The following is a 12,429-nucleotide window of genomic DNA, read 5'->3' as shown; positions in this document are numbered from 1 at the left end:
TGATTGACAAATTTGGAAGAACTGAATTGGGAAGGTATTTTTATGATCCTTCCTCATCATCAGCTGTAACAGGTGATCTCTATGTCAGAACAGATGGAAACAGCACCATCACCGCAGACATGGATTTCAACTCTCATAAAATCATCAATATGGGTGAACCGACTAACGCACACGATGCTGCTACTAAAAATTACGTGGATACACATGCGTCAGGTGGTACTGGTACTGTAGTGGGAACTACAGATTTGGATTTAAATTTTCACAAGGCGATCAATTTGAACGAACCCACTAATTTGCATGACGCTGCCACAAAAAATTACGTCGACGTCAGCTCGAGTCTGTGTGTTAAAACCGACGGATCTAGTACGATCACGGGAATCATCGACATGAACTCTCACAAACTGATTAATGTGAGCGATCCAACCAATTTAAAAGACGCTGCAACAAAAGGGTATGTAGACACCAAAGTCTCTTACAATACTATTTCTTACGTAGACATTAACATGGCAGCTCATAAATTGATTAATTTAGCTGAACCTACATCAGCCTCAGATTCAGCTACGAAAAATTACGTAGACACGCATGCTTCAGGTGGAACGACTGTAGGTACAACAGATTTGGATTTGAATTCGCACAAATTAATCAACGTGCTTGATCCTTCAAACGCACAAGATGGAGCGACAAAAAATTATGTTGACTTCTGTTGCAAAAATCGAGTCTGACCAGTGTCGTTCCAAGCTCTAGTTTTACCAGTTTAGGCTTAAAGTCTCAGACGGTAGCAGCGTTAACGACTTCTCCTGTGTTTGCGTTTTCCGGAAAATCTGGAGTGTTGAGAAGATTGTGGCTGGCTTTATACAGCTCCTCTGGTACGAATATTCCTGGTCAAGTTTTCATTCGAATCTTCACAGATGGAGAAATTAACGTTGGGAATTATTCAGAAACAACAGAAGGAATCGGCGTGGACAATACCGGTCTTGCTACTGATTTGCTTTTTTCTCCTTTGGGAGGAGCTTTTTACACCAATTCTTTGCAAGGTTGCAACATGTTTAACGCCACTTCCTTGGGAGGATATTTCACGTTGGACATGCCTTTCAGAAACGACATCTCCATTCAACTCGTGAACAGAAATGCTACTGCCATCACGTATTGGATTCAGCCTTTTATTTCCACACTTGCTTCTATTCCTGCGACCATCCCTCTTTTCAAGCTGTACTGCAGAACGTTTCGATATTTGAGCACCACTTACGGTAGTGAATACGTTTTGCTGAATACCAAAGGGAAAGGAAATGGTTTGTCGTTGAAATACATAAGGATGCACATCATTGGCGCTTCTGGAAACTGGTGGGAGTCTAGAGTTAGAATGTACGATGGAGATTTACCTCCAGGCAACGGAACCGTTCTCATTCCTTGGACGCCGTACAACACCAACAATTACACATATTTTCCAGGATATGACGGTGACAGTACATGCTTCTTTTCATCGTCAGGACTGGAAGATTTTTACTTGTCCTCGTGGAACGGATCAAATGTGACTTCTTTTAACAGCAAATCGACTGGGCTGTTGTATCAATCCACTTCATCCATCGGCTCTACATCAACCATTTCTTTTTACAGAAATTTTGGAGAAGCAGATTCTATGCCTACTGTCGCAGCTGGTAGAAGACTCGTTGTCACGCTCAACTCTGGTGATGCACAAGTCGGACAATCTGGAAGCTTTTACCTTCTTCTAGGACAAGTCTATTATTATGCCTAATGTACAGATGAAAAAAAATTTTTTTAAATGACTTAAATAAATTCTTTATTGTTATAAAATAATGAATTCTCAAGAAAGAATAAATAATGTGCTCGATTTATTGTTATTTCGTGACATAGTATTAAGTAATAAAAAACAAGATGCTAATTATGTAGGAAGACTCCTAAATAAACTTAATGAACATTATGAAAAACTAGATGAAAAAGAACAAGAATATGTTGACAGCTTTGAAATGGAGAGACGAAAAAAAGATGAAAAATATTATTATAACGAAATTGAGGATCAATATTTTGAAGAAAAATATTGGGAAGAACAAGAATATATTCGCAGAATTGAAATGGACAACAGCTAAGACATTTATTTCAAAAACTTATGAAGGGAAAATAATGTAATATATTCATATTACACTATTCTCTACATGTATAGAATAAAATGGTGCATAAAAAATAATTTTTTTGTAATAAAAATGGAAACTCAATATAAAAAATTTTTTCATTATGATCGAAAGACGTGTAATAAATCATTTCTTTTTTTCGACATGTATTTGTAGCACCCTCCCTCAAAAGTAGGAACTAGATATGAAATATTTGCTCAAAAAGACATTACACTAAATAAACTGAGTCATCAGAAAATAACTTTTATGTTTGGAATAAAACTTAAAAGCGGATTAGCTTTAGTGAATTTGAGGGAAAGCCTAAAATCAAAACTGGATTATTTCGGCCACAGCATGATGATATCAGAGTCGGTGGATAATGTGATCATGGAGATTTTAAATAACAGCAAGTCAGATGTCATTATTAAAAAAGGGGAAAGTTTATGCTTTGTCAATTTCATTAATGAGTGAAAAAAAATATTTTTTTTCGTTTAATAAAAAATGGAATACAATTACGATGCTAAATCTAAAATTTACCCAGTTCTTCCAACAGCTCCTGCAGATAAAGGGCACAATTACCGTCTTCAGAAAATAAGTGAAATCCAAAAAGAGATGGACAACGAGAGGAAAAAGAGAGTACATATGAGCAAAAAGTACCATCGCGCTTTCAGAATCATTTCTTTTGTAGACACTACGTTGCAAGCAGGTGGTGTTGCACTTGGAGTTGTTGGAATTGGAACTTTGAGCACCATCGCTGCTGCCCCTGTTGCGATTGCGTGTGAAGGTGTGGCTATTGGCATGGGGTTTTTATCCATTGTAGGAGGACAAGTCAACAAAAAACTAGCATTAAAAGCGGAGAAGCATGAAAAGATCAAAGTGTTGGCAGAGTCGAAATTGAACACCATCAACAGTCACATTTCAAAGGCTTTGTAGACAACGTTGTGAGCGATTCAGAGTATGAATTGATTTTAGACGAGCTTCAAAAGTTTAAGAGCCTGATGAAAGAAATAAGAACTAAAACAAAAATCAACATTGACGAGATAACCAAAGAGTCGTTGATCCAAAAAGGAAGAGAAGACGCGATAAAAGCGTTCAATAATATGTTTAAGAAAAATTAAAGAATCTAAGAAAAAACTAATTTAAAAAAACTAATTTAAAAAACACAGATAAGTTTGTGTTTTACGTTTTTTTTCTTGTGTTTTAAAAAATGTCCTTTTTTAAAATACTAGACCCTAACAAGAGGGATGAAATTGTGAGAGAATTTGTTGAAAGAAGAAAAAGAATCTATCAAGATAGTTTGAATGAAAATATTTATGATGCTAATCTTCAGACTGATTTGAGCAAGCTTTACAAGCCTCTGATTGAAAGCAATGAAAAGATGCAAAACGAACTAAAGAGCATCGCATACAAAGAGGTTGAAAACACTCCACTGGCTTTGACTTATCCAGAAAGCGAGCCGTCGTCAATTAAAAGAATGAATTTAGGAGGTATTGCGAGTTACTACATGGCTAAATATGCATCGAAAAAAGAATTATGCGATAGAGTTTTTGGAATTCACGCAGAAGGTGGAAAATTGCATATCGGTAAAGAAGAAGTAACCATCGATGAAAACGACGTCATTATTGGTGGAGAAAAGTATAATGGAACAATAGGACTTTGGGAGCTGATCTCAAGATCTAAGCCTGATAAAACCAAGTACACTGATGACGACCTTAAAAATTATGAAGATATACTTATTAACACTCAAGCAATGGAATCTGTTGTAAATCCAAACAGACCAAAAGCTTCGAGAGCTGAAAAATACGTCACGATTATAAAGCCTATTTGGGAAAAATTCATGATGAATAAAAAGGGTAAAAAAGGTCATGGTGTTATTATTCTTCCGAGCGACCCAAATGCTCTTGTGGAAAAGCTCAACTTGAGTATCGCTGCATGGCATGCTGGAAATAAAGAGTCGAGAAATGTGGCTGTTTCCATTTGCGATGAGCTGTTGAGACAGAATAGGATTAATAAAGACGAGTACAAGGCTATGATCGCGTATATCGATATGAAATTAAAAAAAATCTATGGAAATAAAAATGATCGTTTATAGAAATAGATATGTTAAGAAGCATATTGTGGGTGGAAGTGGGATAATTGACACGCTTAAGAATTTCTTGAGAAGAGCAGCAGCTTCAAGCGCTTCAAGAGCAGCATCTACTTTGGCTAATAAAATTGCAAAAACCGAACTGGGAAGAGAAGCAATCATGGCTACTAAATCTGCAGGAAAAGAGCTAGCTTCTACAGCCATTTCCACTGCTAGAGATGTGGCTATTGATAAAGGTAAAAAGATCATTGAGAAATTGTATTCCAAGATTGGAACTCCAAAACCACATGAAGCTGCAAAGAATGATCTCAGCCTTAAAAGCAAAGAAATTATTTCAAGCATTGTTAACAGAGCAGCACCGATTATAGATGAATATTCTATGCTTGGATCAGGATTGTCGAAGAACAAAGCGATTAGAATACAAGACCTGGTAAAAATTTCACAAGTGAAATTCCCGGATTCAAAGAATCTAAAAAAAGGAAATGGGCTTTTGATTGCATGAGTCAAAGAAAATTTTTTTTCTTTGATGTATAAAAATGGCAAATTCCGATGTTTTAAATTTTACAGAAGAGATTATTGTTGATGAAGAAATTGAGAGATTTGAGTTTCATGAATACGAACCAGTGAATAAGAATCTAAACGTTGATGGAGAAATAAGAATCAATATTGAGCAGCAAGATTTGTTCACGCTTCCATCTGAGGCGTACATTTTGGTTGAAGGAAGACTTTTAAAAGCGGATGGAACTTCCTACGCTGATATAGACGTCGTTACTTTGGTTAACAACGGTATCATGCACATGTTCAGTCAGATTTCTTATCAGCTGTCGAATCAAGAGGTGGAGACCATTTACGAACCTGGATAAGCTACCACCATGATTGGATACCTCAAATATCCAGTAGAGTTCCAAATTTCAGAGGGTATGAACCAGCTGTGGCAAAGGGATATAACAGCTTTAGCAGATCTTGTCAACAACACTGGATTTAAGCAAAGACAAAATTACATCATTGCACAGACTGAAGAAAAAGGAACGTTTTCATTTTGCATTCCTTTAAAGCACATTTTTGGATTTTGCGACGATTACGATAAAGTGCTATATGGATTTAAGCATACACTTGCTCTTGTGAGAAAGAGCGATAGTGATGCTATTTTTAGAGCAAATACAGCAGCTGCAGGAAAAGTGGATTTGACTAAATTGTCTTTGTTTATGCCTGATGTCACACCCTCTGTCGTAACTAGCAACAATCTTTACAAAATCATTGAGTCAAAAGTAGATGTCCCATTTTCGTTCAGATCTAGACAATGCGATACCATCGCTGTTCCTGTGTCAAACAACTTTAGTTGGAGGTTAAGCGCAAGATCTGCTAGTGAAAGACCGAGGTATGTCATTGTTGGATTCCAAACCAATAAATCTGGAAGTCAAGAATTAAATCCTTCAGTCTTTGATCACTGCGACTTGAAAAACATGTATGTCACCTTAAACAGTGAAAGGTATCCTGCTGTTGATTACAATTTAGACTTTAATAACAACAAATACTCAAGAGCTTATAGAGACGCCTCTAAGTTTGACAATAGACTTTATGGGACAAACGAAATTATAGCTCAACCCAATTTGTCTGCTTTGAATTATAGATACATTTGTCCTCTTTTTGTTTTTGATGTAAGCAAGCAGGCCGAGAGGTTAAAAACTTCAGTGATAGATGTGCAAATAAAAGCTACATTTAACGCAAACGTTCCTGCAAACACTCAAGCCTTTGCTGTCCTCATTTCCGATAAATTGCTTAGGCTTAAATCAGATGGAAGCAGAATGAATATTGTTTATTGATGACCTTCAAAATAATATTTTTTTTAATAAAAAAATGAGATATACGAAAAAGGATTTGAAAAAATTACTGAAAGAAAACGGAATTTCTAAAACGTCAAACAATAAAATGTCGCTCATGATGCTTGCGGTTGAAAACAACTTGATTGATAAAAACGAATGGATTAAAGACGTGAAGGAAGAGCGACCTGTGGGTAGACCGAAAAAGGATCTTAAAAATCTTTAGATTTTCATTAATCCAAAATGGATTAAATTGGTTACAAGAAGAATAAAATGAAACAGTTTTTTCCGTTTTTTCTAGAATGTAGTATAAAAGAGACTGACGCAAATAAAAAAAGACATCTTGAGCTTCTTGCATTTGGAAAAACAGGTGTTTTTCGTGAATCTGTTTACGTCACTGAAAACGGAGATTTTAATATTCCAAAAGAGTACAGTGATAAAGAGAGAGACAAGCTTTACCGACTTGTATGGAGTGGTGAGACAGAATATTCACGAATGGAAAAGAAAATCAAAGAACATCTCAGTACTTGGAAAAGTTTGGCTAAAGAAGAAAAGCTAAGAATGATTGACAAGTATGTGCTTGATTTGTATTGCGATTTCGAGGAGAAAAAAAAGATTTCTGGAAATCTAAAAAGCGTAATTTTAAATCATTCACTCGGTTCCAAAGACATTGTGTATGAAAACTTTAAAATACTTTGGATCCATGAAAATCACAAGTGATTTTTAAGATTCTTCAGATGTTAGAAATGAAAAAAATCGAATTTGATTTAAATAAAATCTTAGCATAATAAAAGATGTCTTACACAAGAAAGCTTTTGAAAAAATTACTGAAAGAAAATGGTGTTTCCAAAACGTCTGACAATAAAATGTCGCTCATGATGCTTGCGGTTGAAAACAACTTGATTAGTAAAGATGCATTTTTGGAAAACTCGAAAGAGGTGAGACCTGTTGGAAGACCTAGAAAAAATGAGAAAAAAGAAAAGAAACCTCTTGATCCTAAATATGCGAGACTTGGTTTAATTAGAAATAATCCTTTAGGTTTGAGAATAACTAATGTTGATACTGGTGAGGTGGTAGAATACAAGTCTGCTTATGAATCGAAGAAAAAGACGGGGCATAGCTGGCAGTACTTTGCGAGACGAAATGGAAAAGTAGATGATGGATACAAATATGAGATTTTTAGCGCGAGAAGTTTTTAAATTCTTTTATATATTGAATTTAAAAATTTGAAAATGATATAAATAAAAATCTTGTGTTAATAAAATGGAAAACAAAACGGTGAAAGAATTAAAAGAAATTGCTAAAGGGCAAAAAATAAAAGGGTATTATAAAATGAGAAAGGAGGAACTTATAATGGCTTTGCAGCCTGCTGCTCCTCCTAGAGTTGTCGCTGCTTCTACTCGTAGACGAACGACTGAGGCGAGACCTTTGCCAGTTGTTGTAAGACCTGTCATTGCTCTGAAACCAGCAATCATTCCACCAAGACCTGCTGTGGTAAAACCTCCTATTGCTCCGAAACCAATTCATTTACAAAGACAGATTCTTGATGAGCCTGTTTCAGATTTAACACCTGTCATTATACCAAAACCAGTCATTCCACAGAGACCTTCATTTTTTTCAAGTCTGACGGCAGTTGCAAAAAGTGTGACGTCATATGTTGCAACTAAGTTTAATGATATTAAAGAATGGATAGATCCCTACGTTCCTGAAGTAGTCAAGAAGAAGGTAAGCGAATCAGTGGAACAAATCGATGAAAAGATAAAGTCTATCAAATCACTTGTATTAAGAACAGTGTATAAACAGCCAGTGTCAAAGCCATATAAAATAAAATTCAAGTTGACTGAACATTCAGCAGAGCATGCTGTGAGACAATTTTCTTACACACCTTCTTCTCGATACCAAGACCTTGCAGCCTTTTTTAATTTGGTGAGAGAGTCTGCCATTCAAACCATGGAAGGAGAAAGGAATACAAAGGTAAGAATTGTTTTAGCGTGTGAAATGAAATCTGTAAGCATCATCACTGGTGAAGAAGTGACTAGGGAAGCAACCTTTTCATCAAGATCAGAGATTATTCTAGCAGCTACAGATGTAAGAACGCTCATGGGTGAAATGGAAGAAAAAGTCTTGGAAAGTAACACCAAATACAATGCGTTGGGATCTAATTGTATCATGTCTAAGATTTTAAGAATGGACATTAACTTTACTGATTACGAACCTCTCAGCGGTTCTTCCTACATGGAGCTGTCTCCTATCTTAAAAAATAAAAAGGCGGTTATCAACATGGAAAACAAGGACAATCAATGCTTTAAATGGGCAGTCACTAGAGCTTTGAATATGAAAAATAGAGACAACGGAAGAATTGACAATGATCTTATTTTAAAATCAGAAGAGTTGAATTGGGAAGGAATAGAATTTCCTGTGAAGGTGTCTCAAGTCAAAATGTTTGAGAAAAATAATCCTGACATCAGCGTGAACGTCTTTGAGTATGAAAATGAAACACCTTACCCTTTGCAAATATCTAAATTTATAGATCGAAAGCACTGTGTTGACTTGATGTATATTTCAAACGAAGACAATAACCATTACTGTCTCATTAAAAGTTTGAGTCGATTTATGTCTAAGCAAACATCAAAAACAAAAAGAAAACAACATTATTGCCGAAATTGCTTGCAAGGTTATGACCAGGAAGAAAAGCTTCAACAGCATCGACCTTATTGTTATGATAACACATCAGTAAGAATTGAACTTCCTAAAGAAGGAACAACCGTTCAGTTTAAAAACTACAAGAGATCCATGAGAGTTCCGTATGTTGTATATGCAGACTTTGAAAGTTTCACCGAACCTATCAACACTTGCACACCGAATTTGAAAGAGTCATACACCAAACAACATCAAAAGCACGTTCCAAGCTCCTTCTGCTATTACATCAAATGCTTTGACGAAAGTCTTTATAAAGAAAAACCTTTTACATACATAGCAGAAAGCGATGAGGATGACGTAGCTCAAAAATTTATAACCAGTCTTGAAGCCGATCTTATAAAGATTTTCGACAAGATGGATATAGTAAAAAAGAAAGTGGAAACTGATGAGGATAAAAAAAATTTTGAGGATGCAACCCTATGTCACATTTGTGAAAAAGACTTTGGTAGTGATAAAGTCTCAGACCATTGCCCTTTGACCGGAAAGTATCGTGGAGCTGCTCATAAGAAATGTAGTTCAAGTTATAAAATTCCAAAATTCATACCAGTCATTTTCCATAATTTATCTGGCTATGACAGCCATTTGTTCATCAAGAAATTAGGTGGAAGACTCAATTGTATACCTAACAATGAAGAAAAATATATTAGCTTCTCTAAAAAAATCAAAGTGAGAGAATTTACTAATAAGAAAGGTAGACGTAAGGAAGTATGGAAAGAATTGAGGTTTATTGACAGCTTCAGATTCATGTCAAGCTCACTAAAAGATTTGGCAGACAACCTTGTTAAAGATTTGTGTGATGAGTGCTCAAAATTAGATCCAAAGACGTGCAAAAAGAGCTGCATAGATAAAAAAGGTAAAAAATGCAAATGCAAAGCAAATTGTGAAGATTGCGCTTGTAGAAGATCTAAAAAAGGAGATATCATGTGTAAGAATCTAAATTCGCTATTCAGCGGAACAAAACGAGATTTGCTATTAGGAAAAGGCATTTACCCTTACGAATGGGTAGACTCTATTGAAAAGTTTTCCGAAACACAATTGCCTCCTATCGAAGCCTTTTACTCTAAACTGAATGATGAGGAAATAAGCTCTGAAGATTATGCACATGCGCAAAAGGTTTATGACGTGTTTCAATGCAGAATCTTTAGAGATTATCACGAGCTGTATAACATCTCTGATGTACTGATGCTTGCAGATGTCTTTGAAAATTTCAGAGATGTGTGTTATACCTATTACGGTCTTGACCCTCCTTGGTATTATAACTCCCCCGGTTTGGCTTGGGATGCTATGTTAAAGAAAACTAAAATTAACTTGGAATTGTTAACTGATATTGATATGCTCACTATGATAGAAAAAGGTATACGCGGCGGAATATGCATGATCTCAAACCGACTTGGAACTGCTAATAACAAATACATGGGTGATTATGATCCTTCAAAACCATCTACATTCATTCAGTATTTAGACGCTAACAATTTATATGGATGGGCTATGTGTAAACCTCTTCCTGTTAGAGGATTCAGATGGATGGCTGAGGATGAACTCTCCAATTGGAAATTCATGCCTTGCATTCTCGAAGTTGATTTAGATTATCTTGAAGAGCTTCATGATTTACACAACGACTACCCTTTAGCTCCTGAAAGACTAACCATTGGAAAAGTGGATAAGCTCGTTCCCAATTTAAACAACAAGGAGAAATATGTCATTCACCATGAAAACCTAAAACTATATGAACGGTTGGGGCTTGTCACCACCAAAATTCATCGTGGTATCACCTTTGAAGAAGAACCTTTCATGAAATCATACATTGATCTCAACACCCAATTAAGAGCAAAAGCTAAAAACGAGTTTGAAAAGGACTTTTTTAAGCTCATGAACAACTCCATGTTTGGAAAAACAATGGAGAATATTCGAAAGCATGTTGATGTTAGGCTTGTCACCACTAAAAAAGAAGTCTTAAAATTATCCAAAAAACCTAATTATGTGAAAAATACCATTTTTGATGAAAACCTAATCGCAGTTCATATGAAGAAAATAAAACTCTTTTACGACAAGCCTGTTTACTTGGGAATTAGCGTCCTAGACATAAGCAAAACTCTCATGTTTGAACATCATTACGACTACATGAAGCCTAAATACGGAGATCGCGCTAAATTACTCATGACTGACACTGACTCTCTCATTTACGAAATCAAAACGGATGATTTTTATCAAGACATTGCTGGTGATCTAGAAAAAAAATTTGACACGAGTGATTTTCCTAAAGATCATCCTGCCATTCAAAACGCTGGATTCAAAGTAGGCTTAAATAAAAAAATTATCGGAATGTTCAAGGATGAGGCTGCTGGCAAACAAATTAAAGAGTTTGTAGGACTTAGACCTAAACTCTACTCTTACTACATCCCTGAAGAAATAGATGAAAAAGAACACAAAAAATGCAAAGGAGTAAAAAAGAAAGTCGTTGAAAAACACATCACTCATCAAGACTACTACGACTGCTTAATGACTAAACAAGAAAAACTCACCACCATGAACGTCTTCCGATCACATCATCATGATATCTACACCGAAGAAATCAACAAAGTCGCACTCAGCGCTAACGACGACAAAAGACACATTTTAGAAGACGGAATTCACACCTTGGCTATTGGACACTACAAACTAAAACCTTCTTTTAATTTTATGGACTATGATAAACTATTCGGCTCTGATGATGACAAAAGACGCATCTTACAAGACGACATTACGATAGGCATTGAACCTTCTTTTAATTTTATGGACTATGATAAACTATTCAGCTCTGATCAACCCATACACGACTCTGAACCAAAAACATTGATCGATGAATGCAAAGACATAATCACACACTACAAACAATCTATCACGGAAAAAACACCATCTTGAAATTCATTAAATATAACTCAGAACATGATTACACATCTAAAAACGACGCCATCTTGAATTCCTTAAGTATAGAAAAGTATCAATGCGCCAGAATCCGCTTTTTCTAGTAGTCACAACCCATGGCAACTAACTTAGATGTATCAATGTTGTTTTGAGTTTAAAATGTTTTTATACTTGTCTTAATGCTCTATCCATGCCCTGATGCAGTCTCTACATGCCCTAGATACTTTGAACCTGGTTCCTGTACTAAAACTACATGTTCTTCTTTTAAAGTTTTTCGTATATTTTTCTCCTTGTTTGTATCAATTACTAATGTTGTATCTTTTCTTCCATCAAAATACAAACCTTTTAACATTTGAATATTTTCATGGTCTAAATGTTGTATTTTAAGTCTGTTTTTCTTTCGTTCTCTTTGAATCTTGTTTTTATCAATTACTTTAGTTTTGTCTCCTTTTGAAATTATGTTTATATCTTCCAGCACAGCACACGCTATAAATGCAGCACCTCTGCTTGAAACACCTACTCTATCGCAGGCTTGTGCTAGTAACGGTGATCGCATTTGTTCAGTTTTATCTTTTCCGTTCCATTTTCGCTTGCGGCTTTCAAGCTGTGTCTAAATAATCAGCATCTGATTCTGAGTCAGTATTCCAAACCACAGTGTCATCAGAGTCAGAATCTTGAGATATAGAATAAAAACTTGAATTCTGAATGCGGATTGATGTTATTGCTTGAGCTTCAATACCTATAATAGCTAAAGACTGTGTTGATGGGTTAGACAGTAAGGGGCTGTTTACTC

The 12,429-nt window shown here is 35.6% G+C and overlaps 3 protein-coding genes across 3 annotated transcripts in view; 1 reads left to right on the top strand and 2 right to left on the bottom strand.

Moving 5' to 3' along the window:
* LOC145202058 (uncharacterized) overlaps nt 1–12,429 on the bottom strand; it is a 177,452-nt gene that overhangs the window by 114,219 nt on the left and 50,804 nt on the right. The gene's annotated exons all lie outside the window — the stretch shown is intronic.
* Nucleotides 1–12,429, bottom strand: part of LOC149891088 (uncharacterized) — a 107,310-nt gene that overhangs the window by 44,077 nt on the left and 50,804 nt on the right. The gene's annotated exons all lie outside the window — the stretch shown is intronic.
* LOC149891092 (uncharacterized) lies at nt 5,085–6,035 on the top strand. The gene has a single exon (XM_090082030.1). The coding sequence runs from the start codon at nt 5,085–5,087 to the stop codon at nt 6,033–6,035; it is 951 nt and encodes a 316-aa protein (XP_089938156.1).

Source organism: Hydra viridissima, unplaced genomic scaffold, assembly GCF_058129835.1.
Source record: "Hydra viridissima isolate aposymbiotic clone 2 unplaced genomic scaffold, HvirCarnegie_v1 scaffold_3, whole genome shotgun sequence".
Taxonomy (NCBI): domain Eukaryota; kingdom Metazoa; phylum Cnidaria; class Hydrozoa; order Anthoathecata; family Hydridae; genus Hydra; species Hydra viridissima.
This window is presented reverse-complemented; position numbering and strand designations above follow the sequence as displayed.